Source organism: Rhinolophus sinicus, chromosome 1 (genome assembly GCF_057876585.1).
Source record: "Rhinolophus sinicus isolate RSI-liver-muscle chromosome 1, RSI-T2T, whole genome shotgun sequence".
NCBI classification, from domain to species: domain Eukaryota; kingdom Metazoa; phylum Chordata; class Mammalia; order Chiroptera; family Rhinolophidae; genus Rhinolophus; species Rhinolophus sinicus.
This window is the reverse complement of record NC_142501.1, coordinates 212,329,744-212,356,316: the sequence shown is the minus strand read 5'-3', so window position 1 is coordinate 212,356,316 and position 26,573 is coordinate 212,329,744. Positions and strand designations below refer to the sequence as shown.

The 26,573-nt window shown below is 54.7% G+C and overlaps 1 protein-coding gene across 3 annotated transcripts in view; it reads right to left on the bottom strand.

Moving 5' to 3' along the window:
* The window catches only part of SORCS2 (sortilin related VPS10 domain containing receptor 2), a 426,038-nt gene that overhangs the window by 49,658 nt on the left and 349,807 nt on the right, over positions 1-26,573 (bottom strand). For all 3 annotated transcript variants that reach the window (XM_088793080.1, XM_019748208.3, XM_074320821.2), the window contains 5 exons: positions 12,281-12,445; positions 6,704-6,777; positions 2,800-2,864; positions 1,426-1,544; positions 495-584 (listed from right to left, as the gene is read on the bottom strand). In XM_088793080.1, coding sequence (XP_088649206.1) covers positions 495-584; positions 1,426-1,544; positions 2,800-2,864; positions 6,704-6,777; positions 12,281-12,445 — 513 coding nt within the window. The remainder of the gene's footprint in view (positions 1-494; positions 585-1,425; positions 1,545-2,799; positions 2,865-6,703; positions 6,778-12,280; positions 12,446-26,573) is intronic.

Below are 26,573 nucleotides of genomic sequence, written 5' to 3'. Positions count from 1 at the left end.
CAAGGGGAAGGAAGTAGCATTAACTAAAAACCTACTATGTGCCAGGTGCCAAACTAGGCAGTTGGAATGCAGAGGTGAATAAAACAGAAACTGCCCCCACTTCTCAAAACTAGCTGAGGGCAGGAAACTGACAGAGCGGTCCCCAGCACCTGGGTGTCAGGAAGGAGAAAGGTGGGGTGCAAGCAGGAAACAGAGGCCTAGAGCAGCCTGGAGGGTCCCTAGTAAGTGACTTTTCTCCTGAAGTCTCACGTGTGCAGGAGTTCTGAGGAAAGCCAGACGAGGCAGCGGGAAGAGCGAGCCAGAGGCCCCAGGTCAGCACAAAGCTGGAGGGGAGGGTGGGAGAGGAGACCAGTGAGAGCAAGCATGCACACACTTGCTCGCATCCATCCTGACGGGAACACTGAGCACCTGAGTACAAGTCCTGTTGTCCCACGAGTCAGTGCAGACCCAGGATGTGGCCACTGGGGCAGGTGGGACGAGGAAACCACTCTTACCTTTGGCAATGCGTACTTTGGCAACTTCATCAGGACAAATTCATTGCGACGATATGAGACGTAGTATTTGGTCTGGTTGGCTGAGGTGGCCTAACAGGAGGCAAGAGACATGTTTTTGAGGGGCTAGGTTTCCTGTCAAGCCAGAGCCTCATGAACGAAAAACTACACATTGTATCCAGCTGGTGAAAAGGCCATTTTACTTTGCTTATATCTGCTCCTCCTGAAATGGACAGACTTCTATTCATCCTTCAGAGCCCTACACCAAACACTCCTCCTCTGGGAAGTCTTCTTCCACCTCCTTCAGTTAGAACTAATCTCTTTCCTCCTGCTCTCTCAGCACCTTTTTCCCTTGCATCTGAGTTATGGAACAAGGTGGGAGGAACATCTAAGGTTTGAGCTATTCAGGAGAGGGATAGGCTGCTTTGAAAGGAGGGAGCTCCCCATCAGTGGAAGTAATCAAGAAGTGGTATGATCAGTTCGTTTTTCACTGGAGTTCCTGAATGGCCAGACTGCATGGTTCCTGAGGGTGGTCTCAGCTGTGATCTGAGCATGAGTGCTGCCCTGTGGATAGCTGGTGCCTGGTAGCCAGTAGCAATGACCAGTCTCAGCCCCCATCAGTTCCACAGTCACCCAGACCAAATGGAGCAAAATGGTTGTGGGCCTGCGGGCCCCGAGTTGTGGGAGTTTTCTGGGGAGCAGAAGGCAGGAGGAGCGGGCAGCGTCTTGAGTCAAGGTTCTGGCTCTGTGGGGCATTCTGGGGTTGCCTGCAGCCACGGCCACGGGGTGGGGTGGGGGGAAAGTGCAATTAAGTAGCCCTTGCAAGTCAAGGGGCCATCTCACTGCCTCCGCTGAGTGATTCCGTGTTCCCTAGAACGGCTCAGACTCCATGTCACCTACTGCCAATTTCCAGGTGCCCCACAAGCAACGGTACCTTAAAGAAGATGTAATCGTCCTGCATGGTTAGGGAGCTGTGGTCAATCGGGCCGGCGAAGGGTGCCGTCAGTGCCTGATCGGAGCAGTTGTGGATCTGGCAGGTGACGTAGCGGAACCCTGCAGGGGACGAGAGCCAGCCCCAGTCGCATGACCTCTCCAGTGCTGAGTCCAGCGGGGGGGAGGGAGGGGGCCAGGGCCAGGCTGCCAGACCACTGGATGCCGAGTGGATTCCGGCGCCCTCTGCGTGCCGGCCGCAGCACTGTGGCGGGTTCCTCGGTGGGTTGGAATTTCAAGGGGCCCTGTGGTCACACCTGCAGCTGCGTGGGGTGGCTCTGTGCCAGCCCTCTACTGCCATGAGCACTTTGATCCTCAGGAAGCTACTGGGGGTCCCACCTTACAGGTGAGCAGCTGAGGCTGAGGGAAGAGGTGAGGCACCTTGTCTAAAGCATGGCCATATGCCCACCGCCAGCTTTTCCTAAGGAGAGGCTGACGGGAGCAGACAGACCGACAGTGAGGGATCCAGGGAAGAGCTGAGGGTGCGGAAATGGGACAGGGACCCCAGAGCAGCTGCTGCCCACAGAGCGCTCGCCCATGCAGGCTGGTGCTAGGTGCTGTGTGTACGGACCCATTTCACAGTTGCAGGGACCGAGGTGCAGGGAGGTGGGGAAGCTTGCCCCGGCTCACGTGGCTGGCACAGGGCTGGCTGGGAGCTGAGCCGGTGTTTCTGTCCCAGCAGGACTTTTAATCTACCATCCACAACACTCGTCCTCTCCGGGGATGCATTCCTTGTTGTTGTCAGCTCCCACGCTAAGTGTGAACCAGCCGAGGTTTTCACTCCAAGAGAAACCGCGGGACGAGGCTCACAGTCCCGGGTGTCTGGAGGGGTTGCGGTCAGAGCCACGAGTGGTGATGGCCCCTCCACTCTTTCCCTCCCTGCAGCACGGGGGTCCCACGGCTCGTTCAACGGCCGGTTGCATCTGCTGTACCCCAACAGGCAGGGGCGGGGCTTTCTTGTTCAGCTCTGAGTCCCCAGCAGGGCATGAAGCCCCTGCCCCACCGAGGAGCAAGCCATCGGAGGACCCCTCACTGTCAAGCACTCAGCAAGTGCTAGGGGTGGGGGCCAGAGAGCGGGAAACACTCAATGTTCAGGGCCCAGAACAAATCGTCTCTTAATAGACTTTTCCACTGGAGCGGAGCGCCCTGACTTCAAATTATCTCCAGCTGGAAAACAAGCACATTTAAAATTACGCCCACTGGACCACGGCGAGGTCAGCTGTGCAGAGCCCGCAGCCCTGGAAGAGCCACTGAACATCGTGCACCGGCTGCGGGGCGAGGACCCAGGGCACAACGGCTGCACCCCCTCCCGGCTTACCTCCTCCGAGGTCCTGGACCTCCATGTGGACCAGGTCAGGGTCAGCGTCCACCCCAGACACGGCCCTGGAAAGGAACGGGGTCAGGCTGGAGTGGGAATGGGGTCCCCAGCCCTGGGTGTGGAGCCCGCATCGTGTGCTGCACCCCACGTAGTCACATGGCGTCCGGGTTCTAAGGACAGTCGCTCTGCGGGTGGGAGGGAGCCGGGGTTTCTGCCTGGCAGGGCGTGGAGTTTGCTGGGCCTTCCTGTGGCCTTCTCTATAGAAGACGTTCTCCTTTACAAAGACTTTCACATGAGTTGTGTGTGTTTTGTTTTGTCTTTTTTTTTTTTTTTTTTTTTTTTTATGATCAAAATAACCTTAAGAGGCAGAAGCAGGCCTGGGAATATCCCCCTCATTTTGCAAAGTAGGAAACTGAGGCTCAGAGGAGCGAAGCCGCTGCCCCCAGGGTGCAGAGCTGTAGGCGGCAGAGCCAGGCTTCCCCCAGGTCCCTCTCCCTGCCTGGTGGCTCCTGGAATGCCACCCATCAAAGGGTGCCCTGCGGAAGGTACTGCTCTCGGCCGCTGGCCCCTCTGCGCTGCTGTTCGTCAGGGCTCAGGCAGCGGCTGGAACAGTGGGGACTGGCTGCCGATGGAGCATTCAAGGAGGCCCGAGAAGAAAGAGGTGGCAGGGACCTGCTAGGGTCGCAGGTCCATGGGCCGTGTCCTCCAGGGGAGCAGGGGTGGGCCAACTGCTTTCGCTCTGAACCCCAGCGCCGCCCAACACAGGGCCTGGCACCCAGGAGGTGACATGCAGAGTTTTCAACAGAAAGGAAACTTGGTAGTGGTGGTCCCGTGTTTCCCACTTTTTACTGTCATGTGTCAACTGGACTGTGGTTTTCTCTACGATGTCGACTTCCTTTAAAACCTCTATTTACTCAGCCTTCTCCTGAGCGTCATGCCTGCGTCTGGTGAGCTGATTCTATCTGTGGTGAAAACAGTCGTGCCGATATGACCATTACAAAGCCACTCAGTGAACCAACCCCTTGCCTGGACATGACTCTGACCAAGAGCAAAGTGAGGGTCAGGATGTGGAGGTCACTTCCCAGGTCACTCAGCACCAGGACAGGCATGCTGTCCTCCCTGCAGTGTCCCCACAGCGTCCTGACATGAGCTGTCCCATCACGGACAGCCCCCTGGCCCGAATCCGCCCCTTCCAGTTCTCAACCCGCCTCCCAATGGGCTTGACACCAGGGTCCCCCTCGGCTTCACCTTGTCCGGGGACAGGTGGCCCCTGCGGACAGGAGAAATCCACGAGGGGGTCTGCGTGCCGTGGCCCCCGACTCGGTGGCAGAGCGGGTGGGATCCCCACAGCACACTGACGTGTAAGCCGTGGGCTTCAGCCCCCGTCACTCTGACCCTCCACAGAGTCTTGATTGCAAGGTGAAGTGTTGATTTCGGCTTTTGTGAATAGACCATTTGTAAGCTCTATGGAAGGAGGTCTCCTGCCTGACATTTTCCTCTCTTTTCTGGACAAAGACGGGCATTGTTCCCTTTACCAGGAAACAATGTGTTCTCTCGAGAACACAAGTGAAGAGTGAATGCTGCTCTCTGCACAGCCTGTGCCCGGGGCACGTGTGGCCCGAGGGACGCCAGGCCCCGTCCACACCATCTCACTGATGGGTCCTCAGCTGGCAGATGGAATTTTAGTCTGACAATCCGTCATCTGTAGGGTGGAGTGACGACATCAGCCTGGTCACTCATCCCCTCAGTCACTCTCTCCTTTCCCTCCTGCCCTCCACACTCCATCTGCTCACCACTCCCATTCCCGTCACTCTCTCACTCCCCCATCAGAGCATCTCCCACAGTGATTTCCCGACATGCTCAGGCCTTGGAAAGGGCAAGGGAGCAGTGCAGGCCTGAGGCCTGGCCCCCACCCAGAGACCCTGGTGCTCGGGTTGGGAAGCCCAGAGACACTGCATTTATAGCAGTTAGAGCCTGGCTCCCTGCAGGACAGTGTTGCCCCCTGCACCTGCCTGTCCATCAGGTTCCCTGAAGATGGTATTTGGGGACGGCCCCGGGCCTGGCTCCAAACACTAGTTAGAAGTAGCAGTCACATGACACGACCCATGGGCAAGCAGATCTCTGGGAAGAGCCAAGTGCTCTGGGAGTGTGAGCAATGGATTTTTATCTCTTGGATACTAAGGGCAGTTCTGATTCGCTCACAGTCACCACGACCACGCCTGTGGGGGTGGCCTACCTCCTCAGAGGTCCTGCCCCTTGGCCCACACTGGACAGCCCTGCAGCTGCAAGAAGAGGAAGGCTGAGGCTTCCCTAGGTGAGCTCAGCTTGAGTGGAGAAGCAACATAGAAACGCCTGTGGAAATGCCGCAGCCAGACTGCCTGGCCAACAGCATGGCCACTGGCCACAGGCAGAGGCGGCCATGGCCCGGGGCTGCTGCTTTTGGGCAGCGTGACCCAGGACAAGGGTCCTAGCCAATCTGAGCCTCAGTTTCTCCCTCTGTAACATGAGGGGTGACAATCAGGGGCTTCTGTGTGGATTCTACAGACGAGGATTTAAACCCTCAGGCTGGTTTGTGCCTGGCAGGTGGTCGGCCATAGTTGTGATTTTGTTCCGGGGCCACTGAGACACTAATGGGGAGGGCGGTGGACAGAGCTCCCTGGGGGCTGGGAACACGGGGGGTCCCCACCCAGGGGCCCCTGACGGAGCTCACTTGTTTGTCTCCTCAAAAACAGTCACGAGTCCCAGTGTCAGACAGAACAGGGGTCTTGGGCAATTCCTGATGCTCATTCAAGGACAAAGAGCCCCTTGGAAATGCTGTCAAAACGGCATCGTTCACCACTTACAACAGGCCCATCACCGCTGTCACCACATTCCAGGAGAGACAGGGCCCAGCGGCCGCTGTGATTCTCTCTCCCGAATAACAACTCAGAGCCATTTGAGAAAATGGGGGCAGAATTTGATTTGCTTGAGTTAATAAGATGTTTGAATTAGTGCCAATTTACCTTTCAGTATCTGCAGGCGGTGGGAGAGGTCTCCGGGGAGCCTGGACAGGGTTGGAGCTGGGACTGGACCCCACAAGGCAGAGCTCCCGGCTCCGCCATTTCCCCAGCCGCAAGGCTCAGAACTCCCACCTCCTTGCACCCTCCCCACCTCCGTGAGCCCTTGGGGCCAGCAGTTGCCACCAGTGACAAGGCCGGTGATTGGTGGCGGCACTCTGGTTTCTGAGGAAGGAACCGGCCCCCCGTGGACGGACACGTGGAAAGAAGGCCATCTCTTGTCCCCACAGCTAAAGGCCTGCAGCCCAGGAGCCAGCATTCCAGAGAGGAGACAAAGGCTCCCTGCAGCCTTGTGCCCTTCAGTCAGGAAGGGTGGGGGGGTTGCTGCACAAAGGAGGGGTGTGTGTGTGTGTGTGTGTGTGTGTGTGTGTGTGTGCGCGCACGCGCGTGTGTACATATAAGAAAGAGCAATTGAGGAGAAAGAACGCCACGTAGCTGCACGTATCTCCAAAGGCAGGTAACAGGAGGCTGGATGGCACGTGGCTGGTGGGGAGAATGTGGGCTCTGAGCAGGCCCTGCCCCGAACCTTGACCCCGACCTCGACCTTGGCAAGTACTTGTCCTCCATGGGCCTCATTCCCTCATCAAACAAGAGTTTCCTGAGCATCAGTTCCCTCCTTGGCACAGAGAGACCACAATACGGCTCCAAGAGTTCGTGGAGCGGCTCCCAGGAGAACACAAGCGAGAAGCGCGTGCTGCTGTCTGCACAGCCTGTGCCCAGGGTACACACCAGAAGAACCCTCTGGAGATCCCCTGGGGTGAGGAGGTACAGGGCGGGCACAGAGCAGCAGCGGGGAGCCCAGAGCTGGGGGCCCTTGGGGCTGAGGCTCGCTTTCCAGGTGCTCTCACCAGAACACGTGGTCTTTGGTCACTCGCTCCTGCAGAAGTGTCCACTTCTTCCCCAGGTCAGATGACACGTAGAGCTGGAAGGAAGAAAGAAGAGAAAGGAAAGTTTGGTCAGGATGTGAGAAATGAGCCTCTCGTGAGAGATGGTGAGGTCCCCTCCATGATGAAAGCGTTTCGTCCAGCCCTGGCTGAGCGCGTGCTGGGGCAGGCCCTGAGCTCACATGGGGGTACAGACCAAGCCCCATGAGGCTGAAGGGTGGGTGTGGGGGCTCCACAAAGAGCCATTCCTGCCCCCAGGCCAGCTGGTAGGAGCCGAGAGAAGAGGTTGTCCAGGGAGAAGCCAGGCAGGCCTCCCAGTTTTGCTTCCTACTTCTCTGTGGGAGCCAGTACTGCTCAGGGCACACATCCTCCTCTGACCTGTCTGTCACCAAGCCTAGCCCGGGCCCACGGCTGCTGGGTAGGCTGAGTGAGTGAGCAAACGTGACTCTAGGGCAGGGGCTGCCAAACTTTTCTACAAAGCACCAGGTAGTCAATACTTTCGGCTTTTCAGGCCACAATGTCTCTGTGACAGCCACTCAGCTCTGCCTTCGGAGCCAGAAAGCTGCCAGAGACAGCACGTAACAAGTGGGCGTGGCTGCGTGCCAATAAAACTTTATTCACGAAAGCAGGTGGCGGGCCATTGTCTGCTGACACCTGCTCTAGGGCACATGGTCAGAAATCATCACCTTTCATATTTAAAAAGGGCTTTTTGGAAAGTTTTCATCCTTTAGAACGTAAGCTCCCGGGAGGGCCTGGAACTCATCTATCTTACTGAGCAGGTGCATTCGTGCCTGGTATGTATGCAGTAGATGCTCAATAATTATCTGTGAATTGAGCAACTGGTTGTACTGAATTTTCATTAGGGCCCCAATGGCAAAGCCTGGTAGCAGCTGTGGCCTTTCATGGAGCCAGGCACTGAGCTAAGAGCTTATTAAAAGCTACTTTATTTAACACACACACACACACACACACACACACACCCATAAGATAGGTAATTTCTCCCCTTTACAGATGGAAGAATTGAAACTCAGAAAGGTTAAGTAAGTTGCTCAAGGTCACACAGTGTTTGCTTACAGCAGCAAGTCCCATCTTGTAGACCCGGGCGTAATGTACTGATGGCTGAGGAGTCCCCCCAGGGAGGATGACCCATCCCCTCTAGTCTTTTCTCTGGGTCGTCTGAGTGACCCAGACAGGCCAGGGCCAGTTCCACCTCGTATCTCAATTTACCCATCTGCAAATCAGGAGAGCACGGCCCATATCCTCAGGCAATAAGTGAATAAAAAAATGAGTCTGTAGCCATCAGCTTTTGGGAGCCGGGTAATAAAACCTCCGCATTAATGGTGGCATTATCACGGCCAGCACGGCGAGGCACCTGCATTTATGACGCCTGCCCTGGAACTTTACGAAGCCGCCCCAATTTGTTCTCCTGGGAGGTAATTTTATAATGCGTCATCAATTGCTGCAGAAACACGACGTTTCTGCATAATAAAAGACAAGCACCGGCAAATAAATAAGAATAAACACACCAGGGACATCCGTTACTGCAGCTGAAACCTGCACAGTGACGTCCTGTAGAAGGGCTGATTGCCTGTCGATTGCTTATCTAAGAAAGGAGGGGAGGCTCTGTACCAGGGCACACACATGAGCAATCAGGAGTCAGAGCAGGAGAAACCAAGGTAAAGGCCGAGCGTGATGTCAGGGGAATGTGGATTCACAGGAGCGCATGCCAGGGGTTCCTACGATTATCAGATGCACTGCGATCCAGCCCTGGCGTTCAGTGCACGTCGGGTGCAGTGGTTGGGACGCAGAAGCCCTCCCTCCCTCACCATAGGGTCCTCGTACTGCAGAGGCTGCAAAGCTGAGACCCAGCCTTGCTTAGACTCCTCTTGCAACTAGAGCTCTGGGTCAGATGGATGCACTCGTGCGAGGTCTGGAGGGTGGAAGTGACATCGAGATGCGTTCCTGGTGCCTCTGGCCATTTTTGCTGGCCAGCACGGGGGACGTGCTCTGGCATCCAACCTCCAGCTTGGGAAGGTGGAGGGACGGTGATGGAGGAGGCAGCAGCTGGACTCTGCACTCGTGTCCAACGCCTAGTTTGCAGACGTTGCCAGGCAGTGTGGCAATGTAACAGTGGCACGTTCAGAGGCCCAGGTCTCAGCACAGCCGAGTGCTCTTGACCTTGGTAAGTGGTTCCTCACCTTCCTGACAGGCAGAGGAAGAAGATCCCCAGGTGGGAGAGCCCCACGGGCTTCTGGGAGGCTCCTTGCAAGTCCGGCCTGAAGCCCCCTCCTGCACACCCCCAAGACGTTAGAGAGCACCCAGTCCCGTGGGGAGCGACTGCCTGACTCCCACTTCCTTTTGATTCCAGGAGCCTAATGGGGTTTGCTGAGCCTTGAGAGAGAAACCACTGCATTTAGGCTCTCACTGTCCACAGTAAAGGAGGGAACTAAACGTAGGAGACAGGGCAATCTGAAGGTGGGTGGATACTCCGTTTGCTCGAGGAAGGGGCAGGAATCTGGGAGGAAAACAGGGCATTTGATTTTGTATAAATCTGCAAGTCCTCTGAGTAGAATATTCATGCCCACCCCTGCTGACTCTGGGTTTGGCATGTGACTTGCTCTGGCCAATGGTGTGAGGGGATGTGATGTATTCCCAGTGAAAGCAGACACACTACAGGGGCTTGTGTGGTGTCCTCTGCCCCCCAGAGCCTCTGCCCTCCACCACAAGAGCAGCATGTCCCTGGTAACCACTGGTTGCAGGATAAGAGACATACGGAGACCTGAGCCCTCCCAGTCGCCAGGAGCCCTGTCTTGTCAATCCCAGAAGAATCTGGCAGACCCCCAGCCGACCCCCAGACCCAGCAGGAGCAAGAAACAATGCTTGTTACTGTGTGCCACAGGCAGGGCCTGTGTGTCACTCAGTGTCACGGGAGCAGAGACCTGCCTGGTACAGCAGGTCTGCCAGAGCCTAAGGCAGCATTGCTCCAAAGCCGTCCTGCCTCTTGGGGGTTAGGGAGCCCTGAAAAAACCACAGCCCTGTTGTCATTGTTACTAATTTCCTCAAATTCCTCGTTCCTTTTACAACCATAACTAAGTCTTTTTTCTCTCCTTTTTCTTTCCTACAGTCACAGAAAAGAACCAAGGAAAAGAACTGAGATTTCAGCTCCATTAATTTTTCAGGGCACCATAAATTAAGGAGCAATTGCAATGCAGTCAATTTCTGCAGGAAAATAAGTCTCTGTGATTGTGCTTTGGTCTAATTACATGGAAGGCTAAGTAGCGCTATTAATACCCAGAAGCACGCGCTGTCCCAACGGAAGGTGCCGGGAGCAGAGAGGCAGCCTCTGAGGCCAGAGGAATTCGGGGATGCCCGTCAGAAGACCAGACCTTGGCGAGGAGCCCAGGTTCTGTCGCAAGCCATGGCTCAGCCACCCAGGGGTCTCCATTCGGAGGGCCCTGACCTGCGTGATCACTACTGACAGAAATTCATCATTCACTTCTTCATTCATTCACCCAACTGCCATCCATCCATTTATACCACCCATCCATCCATCCATCCAACAAATATTTTCAGTCAGGAACTTGAGATAAAATGGTGAAAACAACCAGACGTCGCCTCTGCCCTGAAGGCGCTTACGTGAAGTGTGTGTTTAGGGTGCAGGCCACCAACAAATAATAGCACAAATATGTAATTACACATTGTGATCAGTCCGGGAAAGAGGTGCTGGAATCTGGAAGCGTGTGGAGCAGTGGGGCCCCAGCAGGCCTGGGGGTGCAGAGAAAGCCTCCTGAAATGGACAGCTTCCATCTGCGTCCAGGTCCAGGCCCTGCCGCTTCTCTGCCCTGGAGGCCAGCTGTGTAGACGGCATCCACAGGCTCCTCCCCTCTGGCTTCTGCTGGGATTTGGCCCATGGGAGGCACTGGGAGAAGACTGGAGGGCAGGGGAGAGAGGCTGGGGGGATGAGTCCTGCTCACCTACGGCCCGGCTGCCGTCTGGGAGGCCCTGAGCTGCTAGGTCCAGGGCCGGCCGCCTCCGGATGCCTATCGAGGGGCCATGCCTCTCACTGGGCTTGATGGCAGGCTGAAAACGGCCCTAAAAAAGCCACGTCCTAGACCCTGGGACCTGTGAATGGGACCTGACAGGGCAAAGGACTTTGCAGATGTGATTCAGTGAAGATCTTTAGATGGTAAGGTTGTCCTGGATTATCCGGGTGGGCCAGAGGGACATCACCCGCTACACACACACACACACACACACACACACACACACACACACACATGCAAACACTCACACACATGTGCGCACACACACACATGTGCACACAGTCACACGTACACACATGTATGTGCACAGTCACACAATACACATATGTGCACACAAGTCACACGTGCATGCGCTGCACACACACGCACAGTCACACACACGTATGTGCACACACACAGTCACACACACATATGTGCACACACGCACAGTCACAAGCACATGCACACACATGTATGTGCACACACGCACACAGTCACACACGTATGTGCACGTGCACATACAGTCACACACATATGTGCACGCACACACAGTCACACACACGTATGTGCACGTGCACCACCATGTGAAGATGAGCAGAGAGAGGTGACAACGCTGCCGTTGAGAGCAGAGTGATTCCTTCGCAAACCAGAGGACGCAAGAGGGAGGCTTCTCCAGGCTCCAGAGGAAGTGCCGCCCTGAACACCTGGACTGTGGCCCAGGGAAACGGGCTTTGGGCTTCTGGCCTTCAGAACTTGAGAGAATTAACTTCTACGGGTGGAAGCTGTGGAGTCTGTGGCCCTGGGGTACAGTGGCCGCAGGAAGGCCTGCACTTCTCCTTCCCACCCCCAAGGCGCCTCCTCAGCCCTCAGGACCGGGGGTGGGGACACTCTCACACCCCACGCTGGCCCTGGAAAGAGCCCTACACCACTAGGGTCTCCTGGGTCGCCCATGAGGGTGCCCCTGGGCTCCTGGGGCTGGTACACACAGCCCCACAGGAGGGGATGCTGACTTGGGACCTGAAGGCCAATTCACTGTTCTTGGTGGAAGATGGTTCCAGGCTGAGGGAAAGGCCCATGAGCTGGCATGGGAGGGTGTGTGGAATGTTCCAGAAGTGGAAGAAGGCCTCGGTGGCTGACAAGCAGAGGGGAAGCAGAGTGGAAAAATCCTAATAATTATCTGCTATGTATAGATCTCGCCTCACATGCCTTAAGTGCCCCTTTCACCTCCTGTCCACTCAGCTGTCATACAGCAGGTGCTCCTGACAGCTGACACCCGGCCACACGGGCCTCAGGCAGAGGACATGGTGGGGTCCGGCACCTCCAGCCCCGGGGCTCCTCTCGGCCAGCCCAGGGCTTCCGGGTCCCCCACGATGGAAAACATCACCCGAGGAGCGGTGGAGCCATGCTCTGCGCCCGCTTCCCCCCGCCCAGCGCCCATCCCCTCAGCTGGCGCCCGCCCCCCCATTTGGCACCCGCACACCCCCCCCCCCCGCCTGGCGCCTGCCCCCCGCCCGCTCACCTTGCTCTCCTTGCTGTAAGCCAGGACCTTGTCCTCCACCCTGGGGTGGAAAATCAGTGTCTCCACAGAAAAGGGGATGAGTTGCTTCTGGAAGGTGGTGCCCTCGTCCGTGCTGAGGAACAGGCTGTCATCCCGGTCGCCCAGCGACGAGCTCACGAGGATGATCTGAAACACAAAGCCGGGCACGTGAGAGGCGCACACTGGGATTCCAGACAACTGAGGTCCAGCTCGAAGTCTGTGCCGCCTCAGGTGAGCTGACTTACCATCTGTGCCTCAGTTTCCTGTCTGCAAAGCGGTGGAAAGAGCCTGGCGCCAGGAACCGAGCGAGCCCACAGTGAAAGCCTAGTAGGAGCGTGCCCAGGCTGTCATTAGACCTCTGGGAGGCCATTCTTATTAGGCTGTGAGTCCTCAGCTTGGCGGGGGGGGGGGGGGGGGAACTGAGGCACAGGAGGGGACGCAAACTACTGAGGTCACAAGCCAGGCAGAACGGCGCCAAAGTCTGGGTCTGAGCAGGACTCCTGGGCCCTGTGCTGGGCCACCCCTCCAGGGTGAGTCCACGCGGGACAGGGTGTTCCAGCTGGGCCTGGTGCCAGCGAGTGGGGCGGGGGTGGGACTAGCCTGGGGGGGTGAGAACTGGGCACGGCTTTCCTAAGGGAGGGTGTGAGCCAGTGAGACGCCTTCTGCATGTGTGGACACCCCACTGTGATGGCAATTCCTCTAGAAGACAATTCAGCACACTGAGCATAAATTGATAAGCTGCACAAAACTCCTGCCTTTACGTGAACAAATGGTAACCCGCTACCTTCTTTCTTTCCAGGAAAACCTTAATGAGCTCCCCAGGTACATTAATTAGTCTCCTTGAGCATAAACCCCTTCTTTCCCTAGCAAACCAAGGCTCTGACGGAGATGGATGTGGCATTCACAGAGCCTGGTTCCTGGGTGACTTTGCCCCTGGAGGGTGGCAAGAATATCCCTGCAGATGTGCCTTGAGGTGTGGTTTACACATAGGAACATTGGGAGGAGGGGCTGAGGAATGGTTAGCGGAGCCCAGGATCCCATGATAATGTTTACAGAGAATGATTAACTACAAGGGAGCATATATGCTCATGGAAAAAGCAGGGTACAAAATTATAAGCAAGTATAATTTCTGCACCTTTCACATCGACACAATTATGAGGAAGTATATTATAATTTTGTCAATGGTAAGTGTATAAAAGTAAGTATAATTTGCCAGTGGAAAATGCACAGAAATAAGAATGAAAGGATTATTATGCAGCCATAAAAAAAAGGATAAAATTTTGCCATTTGTAACAACATGGATGGACCTTGAGGGCATTACTCTAATGAGTAAGTCAGACACAGAAAGACAAATACCATATGATCTCACTTATATGTGGAATCCTACAAAAAGAAAGAAGGAAAGCCAAACTCATAGATACAGAGAACAAACTGGTGGTTGCCAAGCTGGGGCTGAGGGAGGGTGAAATGGGTGACGGGGGTCAAAAGGTACAAGCTTCCGGTTATAAAACACAGAAGTCCAGGGATGTAATGACCAGCGTGGTGACTAATCATCCTGTGTTGTGTATTTGAAAGTTACTAAGAGAGTAGATCTTGAAACATCTCATCACAAGAAAAAAATTTTTGTAACTACAGGAAGTCACAGATATTATTATAATGAGACGTACTGTGGTGATCATTTTGCAGTATATACACATATCGAATCATTATGTCGAACACCTGAAACTAATACAATGTTGCATGTCAACAATACGTCAATTTTAAACAAAGAATGGAGGGAAACACGGGGGCGTTACTAGTGGTTGGTTTTAAGTGGTGGGGTTAGAAGGAATTTATTCTTTTTATTTTAAATAAACTTTTATTTGGGAGTAGTTTTAAATTTACAGAAAAGTTGCAAAGAGAGTTTGCAGCCACCCCACGCCCAGTTTCCTACTATTAGCATCTTCTGTTAGTGTGATACACTTGGCACAACTAAGGCACTGCTGTGGCACACCGGTGTCATCGGAACTCCACACCTTGTTCCGATTTCACCAGTTTTCCCACTAATGTCATCTTCTGTCCCCGCATCCCATCCAGGACACCACGTTTAGTTGTCACGTCTCTTAGGCCCCTCTGGGCTGTGATGACAGTTTCTCACTCCTTGTTTCCCATGACCTTGACAGTTTTGAGGAGTCCTGGTCTGGCATTGTGTGGAAGGTCCCTCAATTTCCGTCTGTCTGATGTTTTTCTCCTGGAGATACCGGGGTTCCGGGTTTCTGGGAGGAGGACCAAGAGCGGGAGTGCCATCCTCATGGCAGCATATCCAGGCCACACATACTGTCCACGTGACCCGTCACTGGTCATGTGACCCTTGCTGGCCGGGTTGTCTGCTCGGCGTTCCTTACTGTTCAGGCCCTCTCTTCCCCCTTCCACGTTGTCCCTTTGGAAGGAAGTCGCTGAGCACAGCCCTGCCCTGAGGAACGGGGGGTCGGCTCCCCTCCTCATCTCTTCTCCCCGTTTGTTTACTTAGTCTATCATTTATTTATATCACCATGAACTCATGAATATGTATTTTATACTGTGAGTTGTAAGTCAATACTATGGTGTTATTTTGTTGCCCACATTGCTCCAGCTCTGGCTGTTGGGAGCTCTCTGGGGCGCCCGGGTCTCCTCTGACATAACCCCCTTGTCCTGCCCTGCTGCTTCTAAATGTCAACACTGTACCTGGCTTTCCTGGATAATCAGGGAAACGTGACAGGCCATCAAGGCTTCTGACACAGCTCGCTGGATATGGCAGGGTTCACTCACCATCCATGCCGTGCTCTGAGGCCAGGCTCCGCGCCCCACCCCAGGGCAGCGACCTGCAGTGCCATTCAGCCAGGCAAGCCCACATTTCCCTCATTAAAGCACTTTTCTCATGATGCATTTTTCAGGGTGTTCTTACGAGGCAATTACTATTTACTTCTTTACCTCCCCCGTCGGACAGCCCCGGAGCACAGTGACAGTGACTTAACTCCTCCTTTGTGCCTCTAGCAGCTGGCTCAGGCCGGACGTGGGGTGGTGAGTTAACCCATGCCTGACGGCTACGTGCATGCATGCATGCATGCATGAATGAATGAATGAATGAATGAATGAATGAGGGAAAGAACAGCTCCATCTCAGCTTGTGACGCTTAAGGGAATCGTTTGCTTGTGTCCTTTGGGAGGAAAGCACTGCCAGAGTTGTTTAAGTAGCCTAGAGAGCAGCAGTCATTAAAACAAAAAATCTCATTCACTTATTCCTCTCACTGCTCACGTATCACACATCCATGAAGGCCCATTCATTCATTCATTCATTCATTCTTCCAGAGTTACTAAAACCACAGGTCAAGCCAGGATTTAGGTAGACACAGGGCTTTGTGGGGAAAATAGCATTCAGATTTAGGGCAAGCCTGAGGACAAGAAGAGGGCTTCCGGAGGGGGGGACACCCAGATGAGCCTTGAAGAATGGATGGAAATTTGGCTCGCAGGCTCAGAGCGGATGTTTCAGGCAGAGGACAGCATGACCAAAGCACACAGGCGGGCGACCCGCTTCAGCCTCACCTCTCCCATCCCTCAGGATCCGTCATGAGCCACCTCAAACTCCTGCTGTATTTCTCTAGTTTGCGGAGACCGTTCCCATCTGACAGACCTTGCATGCATGGTTCCCCCTGGCTGGAATGTGCAGTGGGACCAACATCCCTCCCACCTCACAATTGGTAATTCAGAATCACATTCTAAAAGTTCAAAATGACACAAAATCCATGTGTGATGAAATTAAAATAGCTTCTTTCAAACTTTCTGAGCCCCAAATTCTGAACAACTTCAACAAAGCTGAATGTTTTTCACTTATTTTTGCATCCCTGCTTTGCAGGGCCCCCAGCTGGAGTTTAGCCTGTTCGTGTGGTGGGTGGAATGCCCTCCTCCTCGTTATGTGCTTGTCAAACACCTCCTTATGCCATTCCAAAGGTCACCTCCTCCAGGAAGCCCTCCGTGATACATATCCTCCCACAGAGTTATTCTAATTCCTCCCCAGCTCTTTCCCACAGCAGCTTGTCATTCATTTGGTCCAGCCCAAATTCCCTCACGTTCTCTTTGTGAGTCTGTCTTTCCCTCCAGGCCGGGAGGCTTTGCAGCCTGGCAGGATTCATGTACTCGTCACTGCCATGTCCCCAGCCCAGCGCACAGGGCCTGGTACGGAGCAGGTGCTGTCTCCCAATAAACGGGTTTTAGTGATCTTCCCACGAAGAGTAAGAGCTCTGGGTACAGAGGAGCCTCTCCATCACAGCCTTCGGTTGGGGCCAAAGCCCTACCGATTGTGGCACCTAGAGAGGAGAAGAAAGAACCCGGCAGTGACTGTGGCCAGGGGCCCAGCTACCTGGATCGGGGGCTATTTTTGGCCTCAGCGTGAGACAAGGGAGCCAGGAGAGATGGGGGAAGAAAGCAGTGCTGACAAGGAAAGGAATACTGGAGCAAAAAAACCCAAATCAATTAGCACCGCACTGAGTGGAGGCTGGCAGATTGTTCTTCCAAATTGGGAACCAGACTATTTTAAATGGTGTATTTTTGCTGCTTACTATTCTGGGGGAAACATGTGGTACCTGCGGTAGGTGCTGGGGGCCCACGAGGCCGGGTGTTTGGAAATCAGAGACAATGCATTAAAGAGAAATAGTTGACAGATTCACCTGAGGCGTAAGTCCCCAGACGGGCTACCTTGTTTGCGGGGCCAAGTACAAAATGTAAATGTAGGGTTCCCTGTGCATGTGTGTGTGTGACAACATTTAAGAATTTCAAGATGGCAACAGTAGAAAGCTGAGCCAAGCCCAGGCCCCTCTGCACCCGCCCCGGGCGTACACCACGAAGCCCCCATCATTCCAAAGCTTTTTCACCAGCAAGCTCTGCACCCAGCATCACTGTGCCCATCAGAAACGCAGCGCCGTGGCCCCACCCGGCCCCACGGGGTCAGAGTCTGCATTTTCTCAAGGGCCCTGCTAGTAAGTCCTGAGATCTCTCCATTGGGAGGGCTGCCTTCGGTTGCAGCTCCTGCTGCTTTTCACTCGTGTGCCCACTAGCTGTGTGACGCTGGCCGACCCTGGCCTCTGGCCCCTCCTTTCGTCCAGTGACAAACGGAAATAACCAGTGCCCAGGAGAGCACGTCCCGTACCAGGCCCTTGGGGTTTCACCCGAGGAGGACGCACTTTCACCAGCCCTGTTTTATTTGCCAGCTGAAGATGGGAGGTCCGGGGAGGTTGTGTCTTGTGTTAAGTGGGAGAACCTGGATTGGAATCTGGGGATCTGGCACCCAGCCCCCCACTCTCAGCCACTCCGAGGATAGCCTGCAGCACGGAGGTAATACCGATGGCAGCCCCAGGAATCCAGGGCACTTAATGCTGCCAAATGTGGCAAACAGCATGAGCTCAAGTGGGCAGTGCAGGCTTTGGGGACACGCAGAGCTCGGCTCGTCCTTAGCTCCTCCCCCCAAGCTGTGCAACCTTGGGCAAGTTAAGGCACGTCTCTGAGCTGGGTTTATTCCTGTGGCATGTTGGCTTTTGTAAAAGAAGGTCAGTTGTTCAGCTGAGTTCAGTGAGCACTGACCAAGCCCCCCAAGGGTTGGGTTGCGGCCTTGCGGCCTCTCAGAGGCAGTGCTGAGAGGGACGGGCAGCTTATGCCCCTCGCACTGGGGCGTGAATGCCCCCCTCACTGTGCAGCCCAGAGCCTCACTTGCCTCACCTGGCCTGGCCTCGGGCTGGGGGTTTTCATGGGGGTGTCGCCTGGGCCAGGCCTGAAAGGTTAAAGAGGGGCAGCGGACAATGGCAGAGCTCAGCATGAGCAGAACATTCACTCTGAGCTAGGAGTGGCAGGCTGGGACCCTCCTTCCCAAGACAGTCACGTGCTTGGGCTTCTGGATTTATTTTTCTGGCAGATCATATTACTGACACAGTTATTGGATGTGCTCCACTGACTCCAAAGCAAGCGTGGCCACTTGGCTGGTCTGTAGATGAGATCTGTTCCTCCTGCAAGACGGCAATGCACCTTGACACGGGATGGCAGAAGTGGGTGGTGAGGCCCCGAGCTGGGCACTGCACACCCAGGAAAGCCAGCCCAGTGCAGGACAGGGCTCGAGTGCCCCTGCCCGCCCTGCCCCGGAGGGGCCCTCCACACGTTCTCTCTCTGCCCCCACCCCTATTGCACACTGGCTCTATGGCGGCTCTTGCCACTTCGTGTCACAGTGCCCTGCTGCCACATTTGTGTTACCTGCAGGAACCACATGGGGCTCCACTCTGCCCTGCTGGGCTGTCCAATTACCTTCCCCGGGCCAGAGCTTCAAACCATCTCCTCCGAAAGGTGGTGCCAACGTCCCAGTTGGCTGCCAGCAAAGCCCTTGAATCATAGCTCTCATACCTCTGCGTTAAAAAAGGAAACCAAACAGCATCAAGAAACGGTTTGTCCTCTCTGCGAGAACTCTGGCCAGTGGTGGACGGATGCCTGGTCTCCATTTAGAACTCTTTATGAAGGAAAGCACTTCTGTAGTCTGCCCTTTACCAAATATAGCCCCTGAAGGGGTCCCACCCCAGCCCCGGGCCTGCTGTCATCTTCCCTTCCTGTGTAAACCCAATCGCCCTGTCTATTCCTGGCCACACAGATGTGCCCAGCTGGGGACACGGAAAACTTCCCTTTGCTGTCAGGAGAGGCAGACAGTGGCGACAAACACAGCAGCACCCACCCCCAGGTCTCCAATTAGAATCTGTGCAGCGTCTGTGACAGGCCTGGTGAGTCACGGGAACAAAAATAAGCCTCCCTCCGAGCGCCGCTCTGGGAGATGAATGCATCTTGCCGGGGCCATTGCACAAGCAGCCCGGAGCCGTAGGCGACGATCGCTGTACATAGTGATGTTTGTCTCTGGCTAAGCTGAGCACAGGGGGTCACAGGACAGAATGTGCCTGAGCTGCGGCTTTGCCATCTCAAGTTCTGTGACCTTGGGCGAGTCAGGCTCTGCAAAGTGAAGACAACGGGCTCTTCTGTGCTGTGCTTCCAAATTAGGCACAACAACTGAAACTGTTGTACAAATATAAAGGTCTCATCGTTATTCTTGTGTTTCCCTAAACCAGAAAGGTCTATTCTTGGAGCCGTCATGCAGAGGCTGAATGTACGTCAGTGCCAGCCTGCCGTCTCATGCCCCTGCTTGGAACCTTCCAGGCTTGGTCCCGCCCAAGCGCCTGGGTCTGGCCTGCACCAGTCTCCCATGACCTCATCCTGTGACCTTGCCAGCACCTGGCCCGAGTTCCAGCCGCCCGGGCTGCTTTGGACTGTCTCCCACTTTGCCCGGATGCCCTCGGCTCTCTGCTCGCTGACTACAGTGAAGGGGAAAAGACGGGAGGCTGGGAGGCTGAAGAGGAAGCTGCAGCGGCTATCCAGGTGAGGTCACCTGGTGACCTGCGTTAGGGCAGAGCTCATGGGCCTGGAGAGGAGAGCGCAGATGTGAACGCAATCTGGACTGAGTTCCGTGGACACGGTGGGGAATAAAGAGAGAACATGGGCACACCGCTGAGTCTCTGGCTTGAGCAAGTGGGTGGGTGGTGGGACTACCGATGGGGAGGAAGAGCTGGCTTCGGGGGACAAAGGTGAGCTCAGTCTAAGCCTTATGCTGGGGCTGAGGTTCCTGAGGGCAGGCAGGGCCGGTGGGTGGAGAGCTCAGCAGAGAAGGCTGACTTGGGGGAGCGTATCTGAAACGTACACGCACAGACATGTGGTCAGGGGTCCTGGGAGTGGATGAGCTACACAGCAGCTGTGCGAACTGAGAAGAGCTGGCCTGGGATGGAGACCAGAGGGACCCCACACAGAGAAGTCTACGAGCAGAGCAAGGAGGGGCAGCTGGAGAGGTGACAGGCCAGCGTCCCCCGCCCACTTTCCTCCACCCGCCTGGGGCCTGCCAACATCTGGACAGCTGCTCCTGCCTCCTCTCTGCCCTCAGGCCTCTGGGACCTGGACTTCTGTCCCTCAGCCTCTCATTTCACACCCACTGTCCTGCTCACTCACTCCACTCCTGCCGCCCAGGCTCAGGCTGTCCTTGCTGCTGTCCTGGCTCTGTCCTTTCCCAGACACTGTGTGACTGGCCCCTTATCAACCTGCAGCTCTCGGCTCAGAGACCAGCTCTCAGAGCGGCCCTTCCTGAGCACATGACCCAAACAGGCCGACACCAAGTGACTTTTTATTGTCGTAAAGCAATTATTAACATGCTCTGAAAATGTCCATTTATGTTATTTTGTTGTTGTTGTGGCAAAATACACATAACATGAAATCTACCTTTTTAACCTTTTGAGAATAAAATTCAGTGACATCAAGTACATTCACACTGCTGTGCGATCATCCCCACCAGCCATTTCCAGAACTTTCCATCATCCCAAACGGAAACTGTCCCCACGAAACACGACTCCCCACGGCCCTCCTTCCACACGCTATGTCCATCCTCTTAGCATCTGGATTCCCCCGACCATGCTGTCAGGCAACACTGTCTTGTTCATGCCACATCTCAACCCTCACCTGGCACACAGTAGGTGCTCAGTCAGTGTTCCTCGAACACTCGGTGGAACATGTGGAAGCCTCATTTCTGGCAAACGTCTAACAGGTAAGGGAGGAAGGTGCTCCATGTGTGTCAGGGGCTGCGTGCAGCTATCACACCATTGCAGCCCTTCTAAGCGCCCCTCGAAGCCAGGAGCTGGAAGCCTGGGCACCACATTTCCCACCATCCGTAGACTCTGGTGACAAGTGTCCTTCACATTAGAGGTTAGAGCTGCTGGAGACAAGAGGAGATGTCTCAGGTACCCTGAGCCTTCTGCAGGCAGGTGCAGGGCTCTGCCGGGGGCTCCAGCATCCTGCACGGACCACCCACTTAGCCGGGGCGGGCAGCTGACGCCAGTGGCAGCAGCTTCCGAGGTTCCCGTCTGCCGACGTCCTGATCTTAGGAGGACCTTCACCGCCAGGCCCCTGTCCACTGTGTCAGCCTCCAAGTCCGGGCTTAAGCTCTTCCCTAGTTTTACCAAGCCCTGAACAACAGATGCATCTAGAACTATTTTACAAACACCACGAGCTCGTCCACGTTCCCTTCCTCTCCAGCCAACTGATGATGGCACACCTTAGCTCAGCATCTGTCTCCCGGTCAGTTTTCTGGCTCACTTCTGCCAAAGGTCTTGAGACTTATCAGCTCTTACCTCTCAAGACCAGGAGCTTGGCTGACACCCCTCCAGTGGCTGCCAACCAACGGAAGCACCCCAGGAGTGTGAGAGCGCTCTGTTTTCCAACGAAAATATTTAACAAACTCTCTTGGCAAACTATAAACTGGGCGGGGCTAAGACGGAGAGACCTCCTGACATACATTCAAAACATGGCTGCTAAAAGAGACTTGCAAAATATACTGAAACAGTTGGGCAAGGCCCCCTTCTAGCGCATGGGCGTGCTAACTCAGCCCCCCTAGGAGTGTATTTCGGGCTGAGCCCGACACCAGGCTGGTGGGTGGTGTTGCCCATCCACGTGGGAGCAGGGATATTAATAGCTCGCCACTCTCAGTGGGGTGCTCCCCAGTGTGCTCCTCTTAGCTGAGGGAACTCGCAAAGACCGTGAGAGAGAAAGGCCAGAAGAACCGTGGCCCCCAGGCAGCACCAAGGACGAGGACAGGATGGGGACGCAGGCCTCATTCACCGAGGAAGCCGGCACATGCTCAGTGAGTGCCAGGACTGTTAAATGTTGGGGACACGACGGTGAGCAGGACAGGACAAAACCTACCTCTGAGTGGAAGAGGCAGGGAGAGAGACACAGGCAGGAAGGAACTCATCTCAGAGGGTGAGAAGGGCTGTGAGAAAATAAACCAGGTGACTGGAGGACGGTGTGCGTGTGTGCACGTGTGTGCACGCATGTGCGTACATGTGTGTGCACGTGTGCGTGTGTGCATGTGTGTGTGTGCACACAGACACACAAATCCCACACGTGTGTCTATATAAAGAGAGATACAGACACACGTGTGAATATATAGGAAAAGAATGAACGAAACAGTCCAGAAGGTTAAAAACACTGTTTCTGCACAACGAGACTTCAGATAGTTAAGTTTTCCTTTCTTCAGAGTGTGTTTCTGGTTCCATCCTTAGTCTATAATGCATTGCCTAGCATGGGACAGGTACTCAATACATGTTTGTGGAATAAATACACATTTTTATAAATCGAGACTTTTAAAATGAAAATATGTTAAGTGTGTAATCAGCAAAAACAAGGAATCATACACTTTTATGAAAAGAGGAATTTGCTTGTGAGCAAAGACCTAAGAATGCATAATTCAGTCTCTATTGAGAAGACAAGATAGTACGAACATTTCTTAAACGAAGGTTTTCTTTAGATAATCTACGAACTGTTATTAACATTTTTAATTCAGCTGTATTTCCTTCGCTCTCTCCATCCATCATCCAACCAGCCTTCCTTCCCTCTCTCCCGCTCTCCTTCCCCATTCATCCATTCACCCTCCATCATCAGCTCGCGGAGGTTGCTTTGGGGTGTGAATGTAAGCGTTCGGGGGAGGGGAGGGCCCCGCTCTTAGAACCCCGTGTGCACTTGAGTCGCCTGCTGTAATCACCCCGCATGGCCCAGCCCCAGTGCTTGTATTTCCCAGTCGGTCTCTGCGTAGACTAGACCTCCCAAGGAGGGATGGGGCAACGAGAGGGAAATAATTCTACCAAACACCTACTGTGTGCCTGGCCCTGCACTAGGCACTGGCACACATGAGTTCTCATCGTATTTTCACAACGAGGTGGGAGATGTTTCTGTCTATTTCATACTCAAAAAGAGAAGCTTGGGGGCGGGGGGTGAAAGGACCAGCTGAAGGCCTCACTGCCTGCAGAGACCTGGCTATCTGACGCAGGGAGCCTCTTCCTGCCTCTGTGTGGGCCTGGAACTGACAAGCAGCCAACATGGTTTAGTGAAACACCCACTCGAACACAATTACTAAATTGATTGTCAGGGAAGGGCTGGTTCCGTTTTAAGTACTGGCCTGACAATCAGTGAAATGCAAGAAATGTCTCCCAGAACATGTGTGAATTTAATGGAGAGGCAGACCCTTTTCTTCGGCCAAAGGCTGACGTGGGAGGTCCGTCTGATCGATAGCACCTAGATGAGGCGGACATATTTCAGGACATATAAAAATAACTCGCTGCCAATATTTTCTAGCTTGGATTTATCAGTAATCTCGTCTGCAGCATTTGTGAAACAAGAGGCCTCGGCCAGCCCCTGCCCCTCTCCAAAGACTACCCCCACTCTCGGAAGGGGCTTACGCCGGGCCCTGGAGTGCATACGGGTTCACTGTGTTTTGCTGGGTTGTCTGCAGACATTTTGCAGACAAAGCTAAGAGCCTGCTTTCTTGGGCGAAGTAAGGCAGGCGGCGAATTTTCTGGAGTGACTGTTTTGGAAGAGCGTCTTTTATCGGGACTGCTCTGTTAACTGTGCACGATTAGATCTGTGAACAATTTGCTCATTTATCTTCCCCCTAATTGAACACCAGAAGCAACGGAATGTCTCCCAGGACCTTTGTGTGACGCCTTTTCAACAGACTCAGGCGCCTCCTGGGGAAAGATGACAGCTTTCGGAAATAACTGTGGAATCTTCGAAGGCTCTTCAAACATTGCAATTAGAAACCACGATATTATTGGCACTGCTGGTCAGGGTGGTTAAATCATTGCATTTACTTCCACCAGCAGCCACGCCGATCGCTTTCCCTCGAGGTGGGTGTCCGAAGGCTGAACAGAGATGTGTCAGTGTCTGCACCAAACGGTCACCGCCATCTTCATCATGTAAGGACGGTTGATATTCTGTGGTCGTAGCATCAAGTGCGGACAGAGCCAGAAGGCCCATTATTGCAACGTCCTCATCTGGGTGAGGGAACAGAGTCCCCTCCCGGGGAAGCCATGTCTTGCAGCTGATGCCAACGTGAACCCTGGTTTGCATGAATGACACGCTGATGCGACGTACCGTAGATCGTACCGTAGACAACAGCACTGATAATAAAACCATCACACGTAGCATTTATTGAGCACTTACTATATGCCAGGCACTGTACTGAGTGCTTTCTGCACCTTTTCAACCCTCTGATGAGGCAGTTACTGTTAGTGTCCCCGTGTCATGTCCCAGAGGGGCAGTCACCACCCGTTGGAGCTAGGATAAACCACGGCGGTCGAGCTCTTGTTCGCACACCGCAGAGCGGGCGAGGGTGCACACTATTCTTCACTCTCCTCAAGCGTTCATGAGACTGGTGTCAGCCAGTGCAGGGACGGCGTGAGGGCACCTTGGCGGCCTCAGGTTCATGGGGACACAAGTTAGCGGTGCCATAGGCAGTGACCCAAGAAGCACTTAGCGGCCGTTCAGAACTGAGGAGGGCCCAGCCACTTAACAATGAGGGGGCGGGGTCCAGAAGGCAGTGGCAAGATCAGAGGGGGTGAGACAGGACAAGTGACCTGTCCCGCAGGAAGGGGTGAGGAGGCGTGGGGGTGGGGAGGAGAGGGCCACAGGACCGGAGGCCACTGGGCGTCTGGATGTCACCTCCCCCCACCCCCGGCTCCGGCCTGGGGCACTGGGAGGAAGGCAGTCCCTTGTGGCACTTACAGTCTTTCATGGAGAAAAGCCTGAGAAGGAGTGGGCAGAGCGGTAGGAGGAGGCCAGAGAGGACAGTGCCAGGGCAGTGCGGGCCGCAGGGAGTGGGCATGGGGGCACGAGGGCACGGGGGCAGGGCACAGAGAGCTCACACATAGTGAGGGCTGTCAACGGTGGGGCACTGGTGTCCCCCGGGAGGGACACTGTCAGAGGTGCTGCCATCTTCCCTCCCCGTTGTCTAGCCTCTTACCCATGTGCTGTCAGGCACCAGCTAGCCCTGTGGCTTCTCCTCCGAGTGGCCGGTGTGGCTCGGCCTGGCCAGGGCCTATCCCAGGACAGACGCCTCACAAGCGGTGGGTGAGTTGAACAAACACACCGCAATAATGGGAGAGACGAGCAATCTGTTTTGTCAATTTCTTCTCATCCTTCCGACCACGAATGAGTGATGATTTAATTAAAGTTCTTGGGGAAAGAGCTCTGGAGGAGATTTCCCGAGGGCCCTTGGTGATCACATGGGGACCACGTGACTGGAACGCTGGCTCCCGGTGACAAGCATCAGTGCAAAGCAGGACGGAGCAGGAGGGACATCGGCCTGGATGAAAGCTCCCAGGACCCACCCCCATAGGCACGGACCAAAGAGAAGGTAGATGGGGGGGTGAGGGTGGGGGCAGGCCCAGCCCCCTCCTGTCACTCTAGACACAGTGACAAACCCAGGAATCAGAGGCAGGCCGGGTTGCAAAGCCTCAGAGCTGGCAGCAGTGCCAAGAGGACAAGCATACTTTCTGATGCTGGACTCGTTGAGATAGGGTCCCTTTGCTTGAATACCTCCTGTGACGGGGGGATCCCTACCACGCTGACTCCATGGATGTTTTTCTTTATAACACGCTCACTCCTACAAGGCACAGAAGAAATGGCTTTGGAATCCAGTAGATTTATGCTGAATTCTGGCCCTGCCATGCAGCCGTGTGACCTTGACTCAGTTCTGTGGCCCCAGGAGCCCGATCCCACCCTTTGAGGGTGGCACTCTTCACCCTCCTTGCTCCCCTCTGTGGTCTCTTCCTTCCACCCAAACCTCAGGATGAGGCGGGGGTGGGTAATGGGGGGAGGAGGGCCCTGGCGCCTGGCGAGAAAGTAGAGAAAGTACGGCTTCCCTCAACAGCTGTTCTGCGGGCATCTCCACCTTGGGAGCCAAGCCGGGCGAGGGGCTACACTCGGGTGGGATGCGGGTATTTCTGGGCATCTCAGACCAGAATGTCATTAAAATCCCACCTCGCCCTTGACTATACTGATTAGTAACCCACAGGACTGCTCTGATGGTGCAGGTGGGACAATGTACGGAGCTCACCAAGCCGGGCAATAATCACAGCAGTAACAACAACTGGTGACACTACCCCCAGCAGTGACAACAAGCCGATGGGCGTCCGCTCAGGGCAGAAGCTGCTCTGGGAGTTTTCTGTGTCTCCGCTCACGGGCTCCTCCCTACAGCCTGTTCTGTTTTTATCCCCACTTTTCAGCGAGGTGAATACCTGGCCCAGAGGTCCCCTAACTCATCTGAGGCCAAGCTGGGGGGAAGGAGGCCCCAGACCTCCAGGTGGCGTCGGCCTGAGCAGCCTGTCTTTGATTTGATTAGTTGATTGTTTCTGCATAAGATTTTG